Source organism: Scomber japonicus, chromosome 20 (assembly GCF_027409825.1).
Source record: "Scomber japonicus isolate fScoJap1 chromosome 20, fScoJap1.pri, whole genome shotgun sequence".
In the NCBI taxonomy this organism is placed as follows: Eukaryota; Metazoa; Chordata; class Actinopteri; order Scombriformes; family Scombridae; genus Scomber; species Scomber japonicus.
Window position 1 is genome coordinate 6556717 of NC_070597.1, and position 24425 is coordinate 6581141.

The 24425-nt window shown below is 41.8% G+C and overlaps 1 protein-coding gene across 1 annotated transcript in view; it reads right to left on the reverse strand.

Annotated features, from left to right (window-relative positions):
- The window catches only part of rnf213b (ring finger protein 213b), a 29716-nt gene that overhangs the window by 756 nt on the left and 4535 nt on the right, over positions 1–24425 (reverse strand). Inside the window, 45 exon segments of the mRNA XM_053341952.1 lie at positions 180–358; positions 805–894; positions 1086–1283; positions 1487–1564; positions 1661–1862; positions 4395–4560; positions 4905–4988; positions 5154–5286; positions 6336–6584; positions 6672–6766; positions 6852–7020; positions 7125–7269; positions 7363–7466; positions 7553–7587; positions 7697–7781; positions 8304–8546; positions 8626–8727; positions 9327–9446; positions 9650–9852; positions 10451–10652; positions 10875–10986; positions 11443–11542; positions 11640–11785; positions 11904–12083; positions 12402–12502; positions 12781–12901; positions 12986–13173; positions 13634–13837; positions 13931–14106; positions 14242–14375; positions 14465–14653; positions 15018–15153; positions 15274–15430; positions 15654–15799; positions 15895–16007; positions 16100–16198; positions 16286–16422; positions 16520–20311; positions 20913–21065; positions 21149–21333; positions 21443–22595; positions 23054–23206; positions 23302–23445; positions 23534–23751; positions 23859–24018. Of these exon segments, the coding sequence (XP_053197927.1) occupies positions 180–358; positions 805–894; positions 1086–1283; positions 1487–1564; positions 1661–1862; positions 4395–4560; positions 4905–4988; positions 5154–5286; positions 6336–6584; positions 6672–6766; positions 6852–7020; positions 7125–7269; positions 7363–7466; positions 7553–7587; positions 7697–7781; positions 8304–8546; positions 8626–8727; positions 9327–9446; positions 9650–9852; positions 10451–10652; positions 10875–10986; positions 11443–11542; positions 11640–11785; positions 11904–12083; positions 12402–12502; positions 12781–12901; positions 12986–13173; positions 13634–13837; positions 13931–14106; positions 14242–14375; positions 14465–14653; positions 15018–15153; positions 15274–15430; positions 15654–15799; positions 15895–16007; positions 16100–16198; positions 16286–16422; positions 16520–20311; positions 20913–21065; positions 21149–21333; positions 21443–22595; positions 23054–23206; positions 23302–23445; positions 23534–23751; positions 23859–24018 (11279 nt within the window).

A 24425-nucleotide genomic window follows, 5' to 3' on the forward strand; every position in this document is an offset into this window, starting at 1 on the left:
ATAGACACACTTCTTTCATTCATAAACTTACAAAAAAAAAATGCTTATTTCGGAAAACACCCTTAGGGCAAAACTGTTTTGGGAGATTATTTACCATTTGGTGCGTTACCTCCCACAGAAACTCACAAATGGTCAAATATTTGTCACTATAGGGGAGAATACAGATGGTTTGTGCTTACTCCCAGTGAGGTTGGTAACCGTCGTCTGGCATGGTGGCGCTCGTCTTCAGCAGCAGAATTTCATGCAGCTCCAAACAGAAAGCGTCAACATCTGTGGCACGGAGGAAAACCTTCAGCCCCTTCTTTCCTTCCTCTGACAGCTTCTGCTGGAACTTTGGGGGCAGTCGCCGAAACGGGTCCTGAAACATGATCATGAATTGTATACTTAAAAAAAAGTCTGTATAAACCACTGGATCACTACTCTTATAGCTCAGGTTTTTTTGATTGTGATTCAAATAGTTAAAATATAGTGGCATTTGTGGCAGAAAGTGCAGTAAGTGAGTTAAATTAAGTTTTTATTGGGGTCAAACTCTGGGCGCCTGCCGTGTCACACAGCACACTTTCAACGGATTACAGCCCAGAAATGTAGCTCACTGTGGTGTTTGGGGTCAGTGTGGCAGCGAGCAGGGGTCACGAGTGAATAATGGCACAAATAAAAAAAATGATGTGGTCACCATGGGTGGAGTTTCTTTAATGCCTTCAAAGGGAACACTATAGTTGTTTTGACCCCAGAATAATGAAAAATAAGGAAATACAGTGTTATAATTCACATCCTGTAAAATCTTATGATTTTACTAATACTTACTTGCTTTCTGTCCAGCATAAGCTCAGATTTCCAACAAGTTAGGAGCTGCCAGGTGGATATGCTGTGTTCTAGTTTGCACCCAGTAAGACCCTAAAATGAAAATGAAACAGGCAAGTTTTAAGTGTTTCCAAAGTGAACATTAAGAAGTCTTTACTGGGGAATTTTGTGAAGGAGAAAAATATGGTGTAACAGTACATTGCTCACAAATAGAGATCAACATAATCACATTCTTTGCATGACTATGTTGTAAGGGAAATAGCTGTGGGTTTAGAGGTTTGTACCTTGGCTACAGTGCTAGAAATCTGTTCCCGCATCTGTAGAGAATCAGTGAGGTAGGGCAAGAGTTGACCGTGAGGATCCCCGCCCGTCTTGCCGAGGAAACGTAGGCCAATCTCCACCACGTGCACAGCATCACAAACATCCGTGTATGAGCGCAGCACAGTTCTCATGGCGCTGCTCACCGAACCCTTCAGCGGTTCCTACAGTACGACACACAGGACAGAGACGCTGTCAAAAGGCCAACGAGAGGAGCGTGCAGGAAGGAATTTGACCTCTAACAAAGTGGCCTCTCAAAAATCCTACAGGGGGAAACTACTGTGAACATTCTTCAGCTTGCATTAGTCAGTTCCAGATGAAGCGTGGTGGGTACCGTAAAGATCATAAGTAACTGAAAGGGTCTTACCTGATCAATCTTTCCTCTGACCTCACTTAGGATCACAGAGAAATCCTGAAGATGTCTGTTCAAGAACCTCGAGGTGTCCTAGTTTTGATACAAGTGGATTAAAGTGCTGATTAGCAGTTTGTTTGATATTATCTGGTGCTTGGATACAGTGGTGTGACTAGTTTAGATCTTTACCGCTTGGATAATTGGTTTTCCAGCCATGAATCGTCGGACCAGCTGGGTTTGGATTCCTGGCAGGTCGTAGCTTCTGTCGGTCTCCCCGCCTTTCTTCAGGGTGTAGTGGCAGTGGGCTAAAACCAGAGGTAGCAGCTCTCTTTCTGGGTGGCACTGAATCAGCTGGGTTTCTGATATCCTCTCCAAAGGAACATTGTACTCACTGGGGAAATAAAACAGGAGAACGTCCAAGATCGGCCGTGTTAAAAGTAGGTTTAGGGCTATTTTCAGACAGAAAACAGCACTGCATGAAATAAATCCAAGGGGCAATGATGGTATGAATGTGTTAATAATAATAATAATGATACAGTCTATTTATATGGGGCTTATAAAAGCACTTAAAGATGGTTTACATGGACAAATGAATTGGCAAAAGATGTTATACAGAACAAGAACAGTGTTAGAAGTAGGAAATAAATGCAGTAAAATAGTTTTAAAAGACTCTTTTAACCCTCCTGTTGTCCTTGAGTCAAGGAAGGAAGGGAGGAAGAAGGAAGGAAAGGAGGGAGGAAGGAAGGAAGGAAGGAAGAAGGAAGGAAAGAAGGGAGAAAGGAAGGAAGGGAGGAAAGGAAAGGAAAGGAAAGGAAAGGAAAGAAAAGGAAGGTAGGAGGGCTGGAGGAAAGAAGAAAGGAGGGAGGGAGAAAGGAAAAGAGGAAGGAAGGAAAGAAGGACAGAGGAAAGAAGGAAGGTAATGGGGAGGAAAGAAAGAGAGAAGGAGGAAGAAGGAAGGGAGGAAGGAGAGAAGGAAAGGGGGAAGGAAGGAGGGAAGGAAAGAAGGAGGGAGGGAGGAAGGAAGGAAGGACAGAAGAAGGAAGAAAGGGGGATGGAGGAAGGAAAGAAGGAAGGGAGGAAAGAGAGGAAGACTGTGGAAAAGCATTACAGAGGTTCGAAGGCTGTGTCACCCTAGCGTCTGTGTTTGGCCCTTTTGGAAAAGGAAAGGAGGTTAGAATCGGCTGTGAATAGGTTTCCTACAGGGCCGTGGTGGTGATGGAAAAGGCCAGTGTGGGAGGAGGAAACCATGCTGTGTTGAGCCTTGCAAGGGATGAGGAGGATTTTGAATCAGATGCATTGGAGGATAGGGAGCCAGCGAAGGTTGCACAGAATGGGGGGTGATGTGTTTATGAGAGTCAGACAGAGGGAGTGAGGAGGCTGGCAGCAGAGTTTAGGACCTATTGGAGCTTATGGAGAAGCTTTGAGAGTCTGCTGAAGAGGATACTGCTGCTGTAGTCGAGTCTCATGTGTAGTTGTGCTGCTACAGCTACATGTGAGGACATGAAATATGAAGCAGGAAGCTGAGTTTAAGTAAAACATCCATCAGCTTGAAGGTTTACCAGATGCTAAAACACTACTTAGGGGTTTATAACAGTATGAGACAGGATCTTATCAAGGTAGGTGACAATCATTTTAACTTCTGTCTCAACGATTGGAAGCAAAAGTAGAGTCAACATCACAAAGTTACCTACCTGGAGAATGTGATTGCATGTATTTGTGTGGCTAATAAAGTGTGTGGATGAGGTTGTGTTGATTTTTAAATACCACATATTCAATTTAATTTAATATTTGCTTCACAATCATACTGCTTTTTTATTATCATTAAATCTTTTCTGCCTGGATAAGAAGTGTAAAATTGATGTATTTACTAACCCACTAAAAAAATGATTAATTCACTGACATGTTTTTGCTAAAATCATCATTTTCCCCTCATGAGTAGATGAACTTACTCGCTGCTGTAGCTGGCAGAAGTGACTTGTTGTGCTGACTGAAACACAGTCTATAAAAAACAGCTGTGTGCAGTTCAACCGACTGTCAAAAACAATCTCACTTTAAATTTAGGTGAGTAATGTCTCCCAGCCGCTTGCAATCTGATACACAAACATTTATTCCTTCAGCATATTTAAGACTCATAAATTAAATTTGACTTGTAATAACTTCTAAAAGCTTTTTTGAGGAAACTGAAGCTTTTTAACCTTTCTGTCGTCCTCCCAGGTCAAATTGACCCCGTCTGTTTTAACTGCTCCTTCTTTCCTCCCTTCCTCCCTCCCTCCCTCCCTCCCTCCCTTCCTTCCTTCGTTCCTTCTGTCTGTCCTTCCTTCCTCCCTCCTTCTTTCCTTCCCTCCTTATCTTTCTTTCTTCCCCCCTACCTTCCTCTTTCTTCTTTCCTCTGTCCTTCTTTCCTTCCTTCCTCCCTCCTCCTACCTTCCTTCCTTCTTTCCTTTCCTCCCTTCCTTCCTTCATCCCTCCTTTCCTTCCTCCCTTCCTTCTTTCCTTTCCTCCCTTCCTTCCTCCTTTCGTTCCTCCCTCCTTCTTTCCTTCCCTCCTTCTCTTTCTTTCTTCCCCCCTACCTTCCTCCCTTTCTTCTTTCCTCTGTCCTTCTTTCCTTCCTTCCTCCCTCCCTCCCTCCCTCCCTTCCTTCCTCCCTCTTTTCCTTCCTTCTTCCTCTGTTCCATCCTACCACCCTCCCTTCCATCCTTCCTTCTTCCCTCCCTTCCTTCCTTGACTTGAGGACAACAGGAGGGTTAAGACCTGCAGATATCTTGTAATAATATTTTTTTCATATAACTACGGATACAATATTATTAAATGTTCTCATATTTTTACAAGTGGTATTAAATAGAAGGATCTAAGGAGAAGATAGAAGAGTAAAAGAAAGAGAAGGAAAAATAGAGGGCACAACGGTCTCATTAAATTGACTGACCTGTCCTCCTGGCGGCTCACTTTCCTGGCCTCTCTCACCACGCTGTTGTGAGTCTCCGTCAGGAAGTCAACCAGATCTCGGAGACACGACCCCGGTCCGTGTCGGCTCGGTGTCAGAAACTCCCCCGAGCTCTCGGTTGTTACCTCTTTCTTACCCAAATCTGTTGCTATAATTACATACACAGACACACAGACAGGTAGGGGAGCAGGCAAGAGGAAGTTATTTAGTGAAGGATTAAAATCAGAGGCAAGTTGGGGCTTCATTCATTCGGCAATAATTTGTTGAGACATATTCATTAAGGTGAAATAATGTGAAATGATCCCTCTATTAAAAAACACATTAGCAACAAGCAGTGACAGCTTTATGTCCTCAATGCATGTCTTGTCTGTTCGTGTGAATCCATCCACTGTATTATGTTTCTATCTCGTCTTGTATTACCTGTTTTGAATGGAAACTAATACTGAACATACACACATTTAAGTTAAATATTAATGGAGACAGTTTACTTACATTTGTTTGCCACCTCTGCTCTGAGGCAGTTCCACACCTTGATGAAATTCTTCACTCTCTCCTCCAGCAGCTTCTTCTGATAGCCTAACAAAGATCACCAGAGAGTTTACATAAAGGGTTCTGTGTGTGTGTGTGTGTGTGTGTGTGTGTGTGTGTGTGTGTGTGTGTGTGTGTGTGTGTGTGTGTGTGCGTGCGTGCGTGTGTGTGTGTGTGTGATTGCTAAAGTAGGTTTTTAGCATGTTGATGTACCTGCTGGTATCTGCTGTAACATCTGTGCGATAGTTGGAGGCGTGGAGTCTGACGTCGGAGGAAAGACCCTGAGCAGGTCCGACTGTAACGCCGCTAGCTCTGGCAGGTGATGTAACTGCCTCAAACAGTGAATCTGAGACAAACACATAAAACAGTATAAACACAAAATCTTCAGGCAACATTTTATTTCAAGTCTGCCTATTTTAAGTATATAAGCTATGAACATAATAAATAGTTTCTAATACACCATAATGAAGTTATAAGAAGATATACGAATATTTGAAGTGTTAATTCAGCACTTTTAACTTCTAACAAGACATATTTTAAGACATATTTTGTATTATTACAACTGTGATTGACCATATTGTCATTCATTATGGTTAATCACAACGATGTGTTATGAGGAAGCTTAGTGTATTTTAGCACAAAATTGACCATAAATTTAACATTTTAACATATCTTTTCTCTGTTAAGCACTTTGGCTGATATTCTTCATCATACTCTATAATAAATTAAATTTGATTTGACATTTCTGCCTAACTAGTGTTCCCAGTGTTCTGTCTTTGACTTGTTTCACATGTTATCTCAAACACCATTAAACTCCAGTGACATCTGGTGTAATATTAGGCCTTGGGGCAAGGACAAATTAAATTAAAATATTATAATTACCTTGTTTTGTCTACAGATCAACTAGCAATGCTGTGAACTGTGATAGCACTTCAGTTATAGGTGGCGCTACAGTAACATGATGCATTTAAATGTCCATAATTCAGTGGTGAAATGAGTCTGACTCTGTTATTGTAATCCTGAAACAGCATTAAAGTTCATCAGCCTACCAGTATTAGATCTGGATGCAGATTTAAAGTTTCTAAACATTTTCTGTTATAAAACAACCTATTACAAAGGCTGTACAGACTTAATGAGGGTTGGCATTAACTGATCGCTGCACTTGCTCTCTGCTCTCACTCTAAACTGGGCTTTCAGTAGCTGTTCAACCCTCTAAGATGAATCTGTAATCCTCTTCTGACACCATCAGATAATCTGTTTGGACTGACAGTCCTCACTATTTGTCAGATCAGGATTTAAAACCTGTCAAATCTGGTGCACATCAGTCCGATTATCCTCTACTGTGCTTTCTTTGTCAGAAAAAGGTTTTTACATGCTATTGATGAGGATGGGTACCTTATTAAGAAACAAGTCCAGCAGTGACAAAGAGCTCCATCCCTGTGCTTCTCCCACCAACTGAGAGAAGCGCTCCACTGTCATCGTTTGGGGAAGAGTCCAGAAGGAGGAGCGATGTGTCGGGCTGTCAGAGCGGAGGGACAGCATGGCGGTGGGATCCCCGGAGATGACAGTCATCAGGGGGCTTCCAGCAACTCCATCATCAGCAGCAATTGCTTCCTGACCTTCAGCCAAAATGCGTCTGGGTGCCTGTTTTTAAAACATGACTATTAGTGACATCACATACAGGCTTTTATACAATCAGTTGACTCCTTTTAAATGTATTGCATCCTTTACTTTAATTATTGGATTGATGGTAGAATCACAGACGAGCTTCTCCCACTGCTTCCGTCCTTCTATGGTGGACAAATCAGGTCTGGCACCTCGGGAAACTTTGTTAATAGTAAGCAGAGTTATAGTAAGTGTAAACTGTAAGTCACAGTTTTGTTTAGATGAACAATAAAACTTGAATCTCACCTGTATTGAATTCTGTGCAGGTGTTGAGAATCAGATGAACTGTAACTGCTGTGTTGTCCATATTCTGGTCCAGAGCCTTCCCCAACACATCCATGTCCTTCTCGAGGTGTTTCCATAGAAAGCTGAAAACATCTAAAGAGGGCCTGGGGTGGATCATGTCACTGACTCCCTTCAACAAACAATAAACACAGGAGTTTTATTACACAGTCTCATCTTTACAATACTGTTTATATGTAAACGCTTTCTGTGGTTCAGATTCATTTGATGTCTCACTCTGTCATTCCCAGCAGCGCCTTGAAGCATGGCCAGGTGTGTGAGCAGCCGCAGGACGCAGGACTGAACGTATGTCATCTGTCTTTCAGGGGCATCAGACCTCTGACGGGCCTCTCCTAATATGTGCCCTGTCCAGATTTCATCTCTGAAACACATGGAAGGACACGGATTAGATTAAACACACATTAGTGACTGAGAAAATTGTGTCACACAGTTGGTTGATTGAACTTGTCAATACCTCTGTCCTCTGTGCCGAGTAAACCCCTGAACTGGGTTGTACTTTTCTCCACCAATTGGACTTCCACAGTCTGGACATCTTGATCTGACCACTGGTTTACCACACTATAAATACAGAAGCATATAATTAATTGACTATTCTCAATGTTTGCTGTCGAGGAATGCTTGAATAAAAATAAAAAAGCTCATACCCCTCCAACAAAGCACAGATGTCCTTTAGCACAATCTGCAAATGATTTAAAAGACACACAGTTCATATATGTTGATTTCCTACTCATGGATGATAAAACTTATGAAACCTTATGAAAAATAACCTTAGCATATTAGCTACTTACAGTATGCTTGCAGTCTATCCTCTTTAGTCAGCCACTGTCTGGCTTCATTTGTGTGATCTTCTGGCATGGTTGGCAGGAAGTAGTTCTTGGATAAAAAAGAAAAAGTAAGCTGAGTTAATTAATGGAAAATATAGTTATATAAAGTCTGAGTAGATTATATCACTTTAAAAAAATGAATCTAAAAAAAAAGATTATAGTTTTAAATAGCTGAAACATGTCTCAGCTGATCTGTCTTCACTGTCTACTCGATTTCCTGAACTGTGCTTGTAGCAAAATGGTCGTGATTACTGTAAACTGAGGTGGTCAATGTCTTTTGAGTGCACTGGGACAAAAAAATGTGGTAGAAACATAAACAATGAGGCTTAAAGGGGTACTGCAGTTATTTAGTTTTGCACTTCCATAAAGTTGGGGGAGAGATTAAGAAAAGAACAATGGAGTACATGACAGCCCAATTGGAGTTTTCTAAAAAGATGGCCTCCAATGATATTGTACCTGAGATTATGAGAGCCTGAACTAAAGAATATGGATTGTGTACTTTTGAAAATCTGCCAGCCAAATCTTTAGAGTCATGAAAGAAAAGCAAAAGGTATGACACAACAAGTCTTACTGTAACATTTTGAGGCTGGAAAGCTATGTGGTGGAGAGGAAGCAGTAGAGTATTTCCACTGAGGAGCACTGAGTTGAGATGGACCAGTAGCTCCAGGAGGGTTTGTCTCTGGCCTGACAGATTCGGGTTGATGCAGAGGCTTGATCGTGGCCCGCCGATATGATTTGAAAGAAGTGACGTGCAGAAATCCCTGAACTCCTTTGATTTGACGTTTTTCAGGAACTCTTCCAGTCTTGTTCTTTCCTGTAAGTTCATGTAGAGTCACATGTCAACATCAGAAAGTAAATCTCTTTACATTAGACATCAAGTATAGTGCTCGTACCTGTGCTGTCGGATGGATGTTGGTATCAGGTGATTTGTAGCGGCAGGTGATCTGTCTGAACACGGCCAGAGCCAGGAGGCTGATCTGAGAACCGCTCAGCTTCTACAGAGGAAATATAAAACAATGGAGACAAACAAGAGCAATACAGAGAAAATATAAGAGACTGACACTGAGAAGTTTAATTTTACAAACTAATCTGATGAGGTTTGGGAAAATGGAATCAACATTTCTTGTTTTATAGCTGTTACCTCAACAACCACTTTTTATTTCCCTTTAACTGTAAACATAATGGCAGCAACTAATGATTAGTTTCATTATGGATTAATCTACCAATCACTTTCTTGTCTAGTCGTTTGATCTATAAAAAGTGGAAAATGTTGATCACTGTTTCCCAAAGTCCAAGATGCAACCAAAAATGAGGACAGAGGACTATCCAAACCAGACAACTTTGACATCTGAGAAGCTGGAATCATTTTTTTTCTAGAAGATTAGTCAAAAATGAATAATTGATTGTCAAAATAGTTGGCTATTGATTGATTGACTGACTAATCGTTGCAGTTCTAGCTAACATTGTGAAGATGTAAAGAAACAAATGCAACCCCTAAATGTAACTTTAACCCTAACATACTCACATACTCATTCATTGATTCATTGATGTAAACTAAATCAACTTAAAAATATTTAGCTCTAGAGTCTCTGACCTTTACTTCTGTCAAGAGGTTGTTCTTTCTGTCCAACAGAAATTGGACCATGGCGTCTCTCAGAGCTCGGTAAGACGCCCCACAGCAGAGGAACTGGTCCATCTTGGTTGGAGTCATCCTCTTTTAGAGACAAAAAGGAACCATGGAGAGTCCATACCAGGTGTAAATGTAAAGACATGACATTATCCAGATAATATATCCAGAAACAGATCACATGATAATACCAGGTGCAAATGGGGTAAAGTCAATAAAGTCTAACGATGACAAAGAGAAAACATTCCTGTCACAACAAGACAGTGTCAAATATTTCAACAAATCTCTACCTGAAGTCGAAAGAGGTCTGGTGGAAAGACCCATCTCCAGGTGGGGATGTTCATCAGGGACAGTATGCAGTCCATACCGGAGACTCTGTCGAGGGCTCGCAGCAGGTAAACCCGAATCCAGTCATCACCACAATATTCACACACCGCTTTCACCTCCTGCAGGTACTGATTAGCTTCCACCTCCCCAAGTCTGCCAGCCTTTCCTGCAGAGACAACAAACAATCCCAAAAATAGTTTTCTATGGATCAACCAATCGATTAACCCTCCTGTTGTCCTCGAGTCAAGGAAGGAAGGGAGGAAGAAGGAAGGAAAGGAAGGAAGGGAGGGAGGAAGAAAGGAAAGGAGGAAGGAAAGGAGGGAGGAAAGGAAAGAAGGAAGGAAAGGAGGGAGGGAGGAAGGAAGGGAGGAAGAAAGAAGGAAGGAAAGGAGGGAGAAAGGAAGGAAGGAAAGAAATGAGGGAGGAAGGGAGGAAGGGAGGAGGGAGGAAGGAAGGAAAGAAGGAAGATAATGGGGAGGAAAGAAAGAGACAAGGAAGGAAAGAAGGAAGGAAGGAAGGAAGGAAGGAAGGAAGGAAGGAAGGAAGGAAGGAAAGAAGGAAGGAAAGAGGGAAAGAAGGAGGGAAGGAGGGAAGGAGGAAGGAAGGAACAGTCAAAAGGACAACAGGAGGGTTAATCATTGCAGCTCTACACTACATTGTTTTATACTAGCAGGAAATGATGCAAATGAAATCAAAATATGACTTCAGAGCAAAAAGACAGCAAAATGCTGGGCATGGGCATTTTTTAGTTCAGCATTACACACCTTCAGCCGCGTTCTTCAACAGCCGTGCAGCCGTGGTCAGACAGATCCTCAGCCTGGCTGTGCTGAGCAGGAACTCTGCCGGGTCTGCTTGCCTGTCTGGAGTCTGTTTCCTGGCCATCCTGCTCAGGAATCGCATTTCTGCCTGCCGCTGCTCTTCTCTGTTCTGCTCCACTTCTCTCGCATCAGAGGACATCAGAGAGTCCTGAGAAAGATGTATTAAACATGTGGAGATGCTTTTATTTCTGGCAGCAATAACATCAGTTTGTTTGGAATAAATAGCCAAAATGAGGACTACAATAAATAATGGATAAGATTGTCTAGTTCTGATCTCTGGTAAAGACTGGTTCAGATACAGATGAACAATTTAAAGATAATAATGTCACAACAGAAAGTACAAAGAAATGTGAAGCTGGTGCATTTTTACCTGGAAACAGTTGACAAACAGCAGGTAGAGTTCAGTGTGGTCTTCTATCTGTAGAAGGTTCTCCTTCAGGTTCTTCAGGTAGATCTGAATGTGAGCCTTTGCCTGGTCAAAACTGACAGATACACACTGTGGTTAACTAACACGCAGTTTCTAGAAAATCTGTAGTTGTTGCTTACTTTGAAGATTCAGACTTAATATTTAAAACATCAGATAAGAACCATAAAATATGTTTTTGGAATACTGAAATCTTGAATCCTCAACTTGTCCATTTATTAGGATCTCAGAGAAGCAGCGTTGCTTGTTTTATTTTAAAGGGAAGATTCACACTTTTATACAGTGTATAAAAGTCAAGTGGCCATTGAGACCAATCAAGCACATTAGGAAGTGGTCTTTCAATGTCTTTTAAATAGAAATGTTATATTTTCCACCTGCACCATTTTATATCCTTAGTACTTTGACTTCATATACTTCAACTAGGACTTTTACTTGAGGAGTATGTTTCTATCTTTTACTTGAGTAAGGGGTTTGAGCACTTCCTCCACCTGTGGTCATCAGATCATTCCCTCACCTGTACTGCAGCAGGAGTTTTGGCAGCACAGAGCGAACCACCGGACTGTTGTCCACACACTGCAGGAAAGGAGACAGCTGTCTGGTCCTGTACACATCTCCTGCATCATTCAAGAGAATCAGCTGGTGAACAACTCATGATCAAAGCATCATATACGATCTGATTATTAATAACTGAACACTCTCTGTCTCACTGACCATTAGCAGAGACGAGTAGGGAGAAGAGCAGCTCCACCACTCCCTCTCCTGGACGTTGCCCCTCTGACAGACAGAACCTGGACACCACCTCCAGGAAGAAGGAGTTACAGCAGCTCCTGACCTCCGCTTGCTGCTGAAGTGCTGCCCTAAAATGTGAAACGCAAAGTTTTACTATAGAGGGAAACAGCACATTTTATCAGTACTTACACAAAAAGTCTCATTGCATTTCTATATTTACGAAAAATCTTCTTTTTTTTTACTCACTTGATGGTTGGAGAAACAGCCGGCTTAAAGTTTGGTGGCAGCTGTGTCCTGCATGTGGGACAACTATGTCTCTGTGACTGAATACAGCGCTGGAGACATGGCAGACAGAGGATGTGCTTGCAGGGGAGGACGGACGGCTCTGTGAGCTCCGACAGGCAAACTGGGCAGGACATGCCAAACCTTCAGAGAGAAAAATATCATCAGGGAGATGAGTTAATTAACTATGAGATTAGATAAAATGTGTACACATGTAATTTTAAAGTGCTTAAAGTCATTTTTATTTGATCATTTTGTTCATTATTACTATATCTATATATAAATGATCTGTAAATCCATTGCCTAAAACATTTACAGTATGGTGACATGACAACTTTCTGATGAGTCATTCAAGAGACATTTGAATTCATTATGATGCACATTTTTCAGTTTATTGCATTGAACGCAGATGTTTGCATAAAATGGTAAAAAGTCTTATAAATATTCAAAGCAGAATCTAACCTGAGATCTCTGCTGATACACTCATCGTGGTAAGAGTTCAGGATGCGGATCAGCTGCCGCAATGTGTCCACGCTCCTCACATCAGGCGACTCCTGCATCAGCTGTTAGAAAATGAGAGAAAAGGTATCTGATAAACATGTTTTGTTTTTCACCTGTTGTCCATCGTTAAGGAGTTTATAACTGTTTTTCTTACACAGCACATGTAATATAATATAAATAGTAGTATTGTTTAGGCTGTTATCTGGTAGCTTAGTTGATCATGAGACAAGACGTGTCAAGATCTGAGAAGTTTACCACGTCAGCTAAATAAGCTATATAGGTCAAGGACCTATATAGCAGTCATATCAAGTTGAAAAGAGTCTAAATCCATTATACTTACGTTCAGGTGAAGATTGCAGTGTGTTAAAGCCAGCTCTTTCATTTTAGAGTCATCCTCTTTAACTTTTAAAATGATGTGCTGGATGAAAGATGCAACAACCAGCATCCCATGCCACAGTGACCTGAAAGTGAAAAAGAGGTTGTAAATAAACCTAAAAAAAGAAAAAAATCTGTTTTTTTCTAACAGTATATCTTGGTAGAGTCACCTGATGGAGTCCAGATGTTGCAGACAGCCAGCACTGCACAGAGCACTGTATTTCTGACCAAACGCTCTGTCCAGACACGGCTGCAGGAACTCCACTCTGCTCACAAATGACTCACACTCATGCAGAGAAGTCACAGTCAGAAGTTTGGTCTGCTCGACACAGATACCCAGAGCTGAAATGTCGTCCATCTGCCAAAAATATAATATATTTCTTTTTTTTTTCATCGCAAAATGTTTAAAATACTCTACATTGACAAAAAAAACTATATCTATTAAAATTGGGTTCAATTACATTGAACGACAGACTCAGGCTGACATTAGGCGCCCATGTTTTCTTGGTTTTCCAATTGCATTTCTGTATTATTAAGTGTTAAGTCGAACATGTGGAAACTTCAGGAAGATCCCAATTTTTAAGTTGTAATCGACAACTTTGAACTTCAAAGTTTGAAGTTATTGTGAAAAATATTTCGAAAATCGTAATTACAGTAACACTGAAATGACTTGAACATATCCTATCATGAAGTAAACACACTTGGTCATACTGTAGTGTCTCTGCCTTTTGTACCAATAAATCCAAACCACTTAATAAATGCAATTGTCATTGAGACATTTTGATGTATAAAATGAAGGCACAGTAAGTTATTCTTACCATTTCCAGAGTCTCTGTCTTTGGTCCCTGTCGAAAGACATCATCAGCCAGCTCGGGCTGCAGCAGAAATATGTGGCAGAGTGTGTCCAGTCTGAGCTCAAAATGTTTGGCAGAAGCCATTATCCAAGCAGGAGAGAGCTCAGGGTCTGCTCCCATGGACCTCTGAAGCTCAGACACGCAGCCCAGCATGGCCCTGGTGAGAACCTGCATGTGACAGATGAGTCAAAAGTCAAAAGACTATTTAGCTGTTTGCAAATTCCTTTTAACCTACCAATATGTAATTTATAATGTCTTTACCCTTAGTTCATCCTTTGATTTGATCTTCAAAGAAAGCAGCAGAAAGTCTTGGAGATAGTGGTGGCCATACTCCAATCGCTCTGTGTCTGAGAGGCTCTGGAAGTGGATGGCCAGCCTGCTGTTGTTGAAGGTGCTCACAAACTGAAGAATCCTCTCTGTGCTTCCATCTTTTGTTACTGAGGAAAAGTTCAAAGAGCCAGAAAAAATTAAGTAACCATGTATGCTTCAAGGTCTATCACTTAAATCATGTTTAAATGGTTGGTTTTAATTAATATAATAAAATGAACAGAGATCGAAGATTGAAGACAAACCTGGCATAAATTCAGATTCTTCCCACAGGTTTTCAAGGTGCATTTTGATGTGCCAGCTGAATGGAGCAGCACTTGGTTGTTGTTCACCGTCCAACATGAAGAAGTGCTGCACAGGCACTTCCTGATCTGCCACACTAGATATTATGAGAAGAAAATGATGCAACCTTTTAATTATGTTCACTTGGTGAGTTATACAATATACAAAAGAAGTAAGAGACACTACCTTGTGTTTTGGTGAGGTGCTAGGTCTAAAATCTGTGAATCTGCGAAGATGTCCAACCACAGCTTAACCCGGCCCTCGCTGAGCCTGTCATCAGAGAGCTGGTCCAGATTGGCGTACCTGTCCATAACTTCCAACATGCTGGCCAAGATCGGAGTCACAGTGGACTGAAGAAAGCGCCACAGGGTGTGTCTGCCAGACAAAGAAAACACAAGATAGGAAACTTGCATAAAGGATGTACAATTCAGGAAAACCTTCAGAGTTTTGAAAACTACATCTTGGTCCTGATCGGCATCAAAATACACATAGTGATAGACAATTATGAGATACATGCACCACATTTTCTTTATTCAGTGAGGTACAATAGTTCATGAAAGAGTAAAAAGTTCAAAAATGCCATAGCTGTATTCAGACGTTTAGATTTCAATAAAAGCTGTCAAACAATTTTTCAGATATCTTGCCAAATAACAAAAAACAAACAAACAGACTATTCAATTTAAAACATTCTCAACTATGAATTTAAAAGTTTACTCATTACATCCAAAGGAGATCTTACCTCAGAGTTCCCCCCTCTTGTAGAGCCTGGCGTTTCTTGGCTTCTTTGCTCATCCACTCCTTGGGAGAGTCCTTCATCTTTTCATTCTGTGCCGAGGCCTCTGCCAGTCTACTCAACAATACCCTCTGAAAGTGACCTTTAACAAAGTTTAAAGTTCCATCAGAAACTAATAAAGATGCAACAACACAGAAGGAATTAGCTTCACTTGCAGCAAGCATCAGAGACAGATCAATCAATATAAGATGACGATATTCACCTCCTAAGTGCTTTTGATCAGTTCCCAGAAGAGTCAGAAGGATTTGCATCCGCTGCATGCTTCGTGACATCATGTTGTCGGGGTCCCGCAGCAAACCCACTGCTTTTTGGATGCATGATCTCACTAAAGATAGGCTGCAGAGGTGGGCTTTTCCTGCCTATATGCAAATGTAAGTATAGAGTTTAAGTATTTTTTTTAATCAAATATTTTAAGAAACGGAAATTTGGAAAGAACATGTTTATTTACCGTCAAATTTCTGTCGTCTTCAGAGTCTTCTCTTTCCCCTTCTGTCTCTGTGTGGTTTTCTGTTGAAAATCAAGAAATAGTCTTTATTTTATGTACAAATCATATTAAACCACTTTCATTCCTGTCTAACACACTTGTTAATGCTCAGAAAATGCACAGTTACTACCTGACAGTGCAGGCTTGAGTAGGCTGCTAATGAGAGTTCCACGGAAAACCAACAAGTTCAGGCTCATGTCATCTGAATCCCTCAGGTCATCAATGTGCACTGAGTTCCAAACTCCTTTCATGTGAAAGAACAAACATGGATTTAATCTATTTGTATAAGACAGTGAACAGACGCATTACAATGTTGAGTATATTCCAATGAACACTAACCTCCTTGGAAACCAATGTACTGCGATTGACTAGGGATCCTGGAAACCTTCACAATGAAGATCACCCAACATGTCTGTTCTTCTCGTGACATCAGGTAATTCATGGTGCAGTACCTAGAGGCAGATGGAATTACAAATATATCTGAAACAGCTGTAGTCACATTTATGTAGTCACAGTTAAGGAGGACCTCGACATTGAGCCCTACTTTGCTGATGCTATGAGCTCGTCATTGCACTGGGGTTCCTCAAGGTCCATCTGGATTATCAGAAGGTGAAGAGAGTGTCCAGCATCTTGAAGGAAGCCCCTGACACAAAAGAGGCAGTAAGAGAAAGATTAAAAGACAATAAATGATATTAAAACTGTGCTGTTATTACTTGTATGATTAGTTTACCGTATCTTGCTGCAGAAGGAGACCTCAGTGTCAAACTGGTGTAGTGAGAGCAGGAGGATCTTGTCGGTGTGAAGTCCTAGAGTATGAGCTACTACTCTGACATCTGATTTGGTCAACAAGCTGGAGAATGTAGTGATCTGTGTAAAACCACAAAGTGTATAATAAAGTCAACAATTTCTGATGATAATAAAGGAATTATGAAAATTTAAGCTTCAGCTGTGGTTTGTGGCACACCTCTAGAAACCTGCTGGAGTCCTGATGCTTGTGTTGGTAATCTTCTAGGAAATCTCGGAGCGAGTGGTGATGTTGTTGCTCAAAGTAGAATGTTTGGAGTTTCCGCCTTTCTTGGTTTTCTAAATCTGAGTATTTAAGCCTCAGCACAGCGTCAGGGGTGGCACAGTTCAACAAGAGAACTTTGGCTAATTCTAAGACTTGTTTTTCCTCATTTTCCTCAGTTGATCCAACATCAGTTTCTGTCTCCATCTTTTCTTCGCTCTCAGACACCACTTTATTCTCATCATCACGTGACTCTGTGGATTCATCATCTGCCTTTTCCATTGGCACAATTTCTTGCTCTTTTCCAGCTATCTCTACATCCATTGCATCACCCTGCTGGTCATCCTCCTTGACAGTTACCTCTTCATGTATGTTAAAACTTGACTCAAGTGTTCCCTGTGGTTCATCTTTTTCATCCAGTTGATCCTGTTCTACAGCACTGTCTTCGACTTCTTGCATGCTTTCTCTTTCTAGAGCTTGCAAGAGAGCACTTGCACAGGCGTCACCATGGAAGCCAATGAAAATATCAGACTCCCTGAAATCCTCTGAAGCCTCACCCAAGAATTCCTTCACCCACTCCCTCAGTTTGTGGAGAATCCTGTGTTGCCATGGTTCCAGATCTGTGCTTCGATCCACCCTGTGTTTTTCAAGCCTGTTGATGAGGGGCACTGGAAAGTGCTCATAGACCTTTTTCTGGTCCTCCACTACCACCAGTCTGAAGTTTGTATGGACACGACATTTGACTCTGTGGGAGCCAAGACCAAGATCAACATATTGCTGCTTACTGAGGTAAACATAGTACTGGTTCAAGGCATCGTAGAGGCTTTCATAAAGATTCTGCATGTTGAGGAGGATGACAGTACGCCCAGTCTCCATGCATGTTTTCACCCGGTTCACATTACGGCAGATTTGGGCATATTCCTGGTCCTTTGGGAATCCCGAGCCAAAGATAATTTCTGGGGGTTGATAGTCTCCTTTGGCAAAGATTTGTTGCTGAAGGATATGAAGAGCTGCATTGTTGGTGGTCAGCAAAAGGAGGTAACGGTTCTCCTGTTTGGCATCATGATCAAGATTCTTCTTCACCATTTGTAAGGTGCTTGGTCTGGGAATTTCCAAAAGGTTTTGGATAACTTCTTGGAAAAATGTGACGGGGTCAAAATCCTCTGGTTGTCCACTGAAGTTACGCAAGATTGCCTCTACCAACTGCCCACCATCCGGCTCTTGCTGTGAGGATTTCACTATGGCAAAAATCATTTTGACTAAGCTGTAATAATCCCTTAGACCAAAGAACTGATTATTTGAGGTCTTGTCACAGATAGCCAAGAAGGCCTTTGCCAAAGATGGGAAGAGGTGTATGATCTTCAGGAGAATTGGGTTGGAGGATGCACAAATTCCCTTGGCAGTTTCCACAAGTTCATTCTCACTGGGATCCCATCTGGACACAAATATTCCTCTGTTCATCTTCGCTGGGTCAAGAGCCCAGTTGGAGATGCCAACAAAACCAACCTTCATGTGTGGGTCTGGCTTGTCATTGTCAATGCAACCATCCTCCAAGAGAGGATGCAGAGTCTTCAGAGGCATCTGGGGAGAATCTTCTGCTAGTCCTATCTCATCAAGCACCACCACTGATACATACTCATCCATGTTTTTGTCCTTCTGAAATCGGGCACAGTTCCTGAAGGTTCCTATGATGCCCTCGGGACTTGAGTGAGGACTGCACTGGAAGGAGACCATATGGACTTGCTTGAGCTCCTTGAATAGTTCACAGTGGGAGTTCTGGCCCTGCATGGCATCAGCAACCACTGTTTTAGCAAGGGACTTGGAGCTACCTGGCTTGCCAACCAGAAAGAGTGGGATCCTGAGCTCAATGCACACCACCATGAGAAACACGTTCTCTTTAAGGGCAACATTTTTTGCAATGGTCTCCCTTGTCTGTACGTTCTTAAGGAAGAAGTCTTGACATGAAGAAATTTCTTCCTGCAATGCCGCTGAAGAGCGGAATGGGTCTGGAAAGAACCGGCAAATTCCAGAGAGGTACTCCTCTTTGGCCACCAGAGACGGGTAGTAGCAGACTCCGACTGCAAGAATCAAGCACTTCAGTGTTTTCTCAACCTCATCAAGATGAGAGCGGTTTTTGAAAAGGACCTTGCTATGCTGGTAAAACCAAACTAGCACTTTCATAGATCTCTCCACGTCTCTGAGACTAACAAAACTGCACTCATCTTCTCGAGCCCGCATGTACCTCTGAGAGGCTGCCAGAACATTGGAAATTATATTCTTGCAGACCACTGGCAAATTATGGATGTCAACATTTTTCTGAACAATCTGTTTGATGTAGGAAAGTTCAGTTGAATCACTCAGCTGACCAAAGTCCCACACCAAGGAAGCCATGCTTGGAGGTAGAGGATGAACTCTGTACACCAGCTGTCTCAGAGGTACTTTGCCAAGGCGGTCTGTTGTTTCATTTGCCTTCACTCTGTAGCCTAATCCTGCACGTTCCAAACGTTCAACCATCTCAGGTGAATGCTTCCTGTAAGGATTGCAAGCAGCTATTATTTTCAAGCCGCTGTCTGTCTTCAGAGGGGACCCTTTCACTGATCGGTCACACATGATTTCTTTGATGGCAAAAATGGCCTCTGTGGTGTTGGCCTCGTCAAAGAACAAAATGGTGTCTACTTCGTGCAGTGCACGATTACTCTCAGCAAGCATCTCTGCCTCCCTCACCTTTCTGTAGATCATCTCTGCTGTAGTTCCACCATGAACCTTGACAAGTACCATGTTCTCGATTGTTCTTTGATCCCTCTGCAGAGCACAAAGGAAACGGACCAATCGTGTTTTTCCACAGCCGGTCTCTCCCATGATGACAACTGGAATTCCACACCGGAATCTCATGTGTATGGCCAACATCTTCATCACATTGTCAGCAGTCAGCTCATATGTTGGGTCTGGATCAAAATCAATTTTCTTTGCACCAACAACACAGGAAATCTTTCTGATTTTATCTTGCCGGGCCAACTGATCAAAGTCCTCTCTGAGAGAGATCGCGTTCCTACGCAAACCTTGAAAAAGTTCTTCTGACATCACATTTGCTATCAGGATTTGTGAGGGACTGTGAGGATCTACTGCATTGAGTGTGTTCCCATGTTTCATCACGTTAAAGCCAAGGAAAGACATTGAGAATCTATCCGCATTGAAGAAGATGTATGGATGAGACTCATTTTCCCAGTGCTTACGAATTGTCAGACGGTTAAGAAGGTCATCCTCCAGATTGTTATCAATGTGCAGCATGGGACTTTCATCTGATGTGTTGAGAGATGGTGACGCAAAATCTTTTGCCATCAGAATCATGAACTTCACAATGAAAGTCTTGAAGCCGGGCAGCTGGTCAGCCAGAACTTCTGGATCACAAAAAACTGAGTTCTCACAGTCTTTCAGTTGCACATTGAGGAACCAGGAGAAGTTCTTCAGCTCGGCCCAAGATGGATCTTCCATTCCACAGTATTCCAGAAAGTGTCTGAGACAATCAAAGTGATTCCCAATGTGTTCCTCCTGATACTTAAAATGATCCAGATTCTGGTGGTTCTTGTAGAGCTTTAAGTACTGATAGGGTCTTTGAATCCCCTCACTGCAAAACTCCTGCTCATCAATGAGTGGATCAATGTGTTGTTTCAACACCCGTGGACTGGCTAGAACTTCTCTTGGTGGTTTACATTGGATGGTAGGCAGTATGTCAAGAAGTCCGAGCTTTGTCTGTGTGAGCAAATCGAACACACAAATGCAAAGCATTAATTAGATGTATTTTAGTCTGGGGCAATTTTTGCAAATCGACTTTACATTCACAAGGAACAAAACTCCTTAATTTCAAAACTTAAAAGCTCCCTAACCCTTTCATATTCTGATTAAGGTGGAATATTTAAAAAAATAAGTAACTTCATCAGCAAAACAACTACATTTAATCCTTTTAGGATTTAGGATTAAAGTTGATAAAATATGTAATGTTTTAGAACAAATATAGCAAATTAAGAGACATTTAATCCATTTAATATAAAAATGTAGGAGACCTTGAGTGGGTATAAGTGTGTACATAGTCTTAGGGCATTTTTCAGCCTTTTCAAGGAATGCATGTTTGTAATTGTGATTTGGTTTGGCTTTTCTAATGCATGGTCACTAATGGGCAATGCAGATTTGTCAGATTTTTTCCACTTATTTTTACATGCTAATAGTGATGGGTGATTTAGAATATGACTATATGCTGCTAGATACAAGCTGCTACAATACATACAACAATACAGCAGTTAAAAAAATATATTTCTGACCAATGCTGACTATGATGTGAAAAAGACATTGCTACCTGCTTCGGCTGGTTTTGAGGGGATGTGCCTGTTCTCTGGACCTCAACTGTGATCAAATGAGCTAGATTTCTTCTCCACAGAAAGCCGTGACTGTCGCTCACACAGCCCAGAATTAACAAATGGAAAAGCAGTTCCTCCAGACCTGAACGAACCTAACAAGTTAGAGAAGGGAAAAATGAGACACTCTGAAGTACAACCAACAGATAAAGCTAGAAATAAATGCATGTGTACTTACTCCAGCGGTGTCAATGTGCAAGAGAACAGGGTCCTGCTCTCTCAAGGATGCCAGTCTGTCTGTTAGAGTCTTAATCAAAGCGTCTATATCAACACTTGGCTCAATCAGTGTAATCCTTATGTGTTTTGCACTGTGAGATCTCTGCTGGAACTTCTCAAACAGTCGATCTACATAAAGAGACTTCCCTATTTACAGAAAAAAGAAAGATGGTATAAATTATTGTATTAATGATCTTGATTGTATCTTGTCTCTATTTTATGAATATTTGAATAGTAGCACAGCAAATAGCCTTACCCACTGCAGGGCGTACAGATGAAACCATCCACACTGAAAGCCCATGTGGCGAGACCGGTGTAGGGTTTTGTGGGAGCAGGTTTTGTGCAAAGTGGTGGTTTAGATATTTCCTGGCAATCTCTGCTGTTACAGTCACACCAGCCTGTACTTTGTAATTGCTGAAGGAAGAAGGCACGTATCTGTGCTGGTGCACAACTGAACTGACTATTACCAAACGATAACGTGGGTTGGCACTTCTCTGAAGAAGCTCGAAGTGCCCCCACAAGGCTTCACTGACATCATATCCCAGCAGCCCTGGATTGACGAGGGAATATATCTTCTGGCATCTGGAGCCTTGGCCTAGAGCTCGACGGAGGAAGATCTCCACCTCCTCTTCTGATGTTTCCTCTCTGCAGACTAGAACCTCATCAGCAGATGGCAGAGGCTGCTCTGGACTCTGCATGTAGTACGACAGGGTGGTGGTAAACACTTCTGCACTGGGACAAAGCACAAGATTGGGTCTTCCCTCCTGCAGAACTGATGGAAGGTTCCTTATCATATGTTGCTGGTTCATGTCTGCGAGGCATGAGAGGAAATGGGCCAGAGTTGAGATGTCCAAGTACTCAGTGAGGTACTGTGACATGTCCTCCTTGAATCGTCTCCAGAGACTCTCAAGACTCTCCACATTGTGGCTCCCTACACTCTGAGCATCTTCCAATTCATCGTCCATTGACGTTATACTTGCTGTATTATTGTAAGCTGCTCTGATATCAGCTAGAGTGCACTGGGGCTTTATGGGAAACAGTAAATGCCATAACTGTGGAGGAACTGAGGTCTGAGACTGTTGACACACTTTGTGTATCCAATGACACAGGTACACCATCTGCTCAGAGGTGTAGTGGTTCAGCAAGTTGAATTTGGAGCGCATCTCACTGATAAAGGAGCGCCACTCTTTCTGACAGTCCTCCATGGAGTGAGCAAGCTTTTGCAGCTGCTCGGTCACCTCACCGCTGTACTCCATCTCTTGACTCATCAGGGATAAGAAGATGACTCTGATACATGGCTGCTGTTTTGGGCGACACTGGACCTGAGCATGCCATTTCCTGAAGAGTATGTTGCCAGATATTTGCATCTGAAGAAGGATAGTGCCAAGTCTCTGAACTCCTTCAAAAACCTACAGTGCATGAAGACAAGAGTGTAGAGATTTAAACAGTTAATCTAGAAAGAAAACCAAAACAACATGACTACATATATCAGAAGTAGACCAACCCAGAGCTAAAAGAAAAGTTAATGTCAATTGTTGTTTGGTATCTACTGTGTGTCTAAACAGGTAATTGTTTGGTGACAATGTAAGAAAATATCTGCCAATACTTTAAACTACTGTAACTTGATCTCATATGTGTCTTTTTACACGTCTAAACAGGTACATTGGATTCTGTCCTGTTCAATCACAACAATGACAATCTCATTAAAGTTATAGTAAACCTACACCGCTGTGCTGATTTCATAACTTTCTGTATGCCCTGTTATTTTTGTTGTAGTGTGACAATTATTACAAAAAAACTTCCACTTGCATAAAGTTACACACCATAGCTTTAAATTCATAACAGTCTTTTATAAAAAAACACTGACCTCTGTGAACCTGTTGACTTGTTCTCTGCCGTGCTCCCCTTTGGACGACATGAGCATGAGTTTGTTCTGCAGCTCCAGCAGCTCTTCTAGTCTGTAGCTTTTCTCCTCTTTGCCCCGTCTCACTGTCACCTTTATCATGTTTTGTAGACATCTCTGCAAACAAATGAACGTCTCTAAAAAACATCTTAAAATTTTGGTATGTTTTTATTATCTTTGGCATATTGTTAAATGGAATATTGCCCTTGTACCTTCTCTGTCTTTTCATCAGACCATCCAATGTGATAAACTCCATGAGCATTAATGGATGAAGCCAGGGAGAGAGAGGATTGCTCCACAGAACCGTGGGTCTCCTTCAGTCCTTGCAGCCAGTTCAGCAATCGATTAGACTCTCTCTGGAAAGCAAAACCAGCAGCATTAGTGTCACTTTGCCACAGAAACAAGGATTGATATATTGGCTATAAATAAGACGGAAGTAAATACCAGTTTGTCCGGTAGTTTCTCGTCTCTATTTTGGGTCTCCCACACCTGCTTAGCACAATTCATGAACTCCTCAAAGCCAGCTCGAGGGGAGAGGGAGTAGAGCAGTGGGGCATAGCCCATCACTGCGTCATGAAAACAGGCGACCTGGTCAATCTCTGTGTCGTTCTCTCCAGCAGATATAGAAGCCAAGTCAACATAAACCTTCACATCACTCATATCTGTTCAGAGGAAAAAACAAAGTTAGTGGGCAGGCGATTTTTTGAAAGACTTTAAAGAAAAAAGCAGCTGATTAAAGCTAATTGTGTTTTTCATGTAAGTCACTTACTTTTAAGGTTCTTTCTGACCCAGTAGACGAGATGTTGGCTCTCCAGAAAAACTTCCAGACAGGCAGTGTTCTGTTTGGTGACTGTGGAGAGCTCCTGTTTGGCACGTAACAGGTCGTCAGTGAGGGACCCCAAGTTCCTCTGCTTAAATGTGTCTTCTTCCTGTTAAATAGTCATGCATATAATACAAGAATTAAGAAAAACCTGCTGGATAGATTTAAAAAATCAATCTTTTTTTCTTGGGTACTCTTCCACACACACCTCCATACACTCAAACATATCCTGTTAGTCACATACACTTACAAAAACCCCAGTTGGTCAGCACCATAATAAAGTAATTCACCTCCATTACTTCCCTCTCACATATAGTAATTCTTAGAGGCAAGAATCACACACACAAAATCCAAACACTGTACGTGTAACTCCTAGCAATTTTAACTGAGCAACATTTTGATCTGCCAGTGACTTTGCCTGATGAGGAGCTAGCAAGCTACTAGTACAGTGTGTGGATCGTTTGTGTGATTCTTGTTTGTCCCGTGTTTACCATCAAATGCCAAGTTTCACCTTAC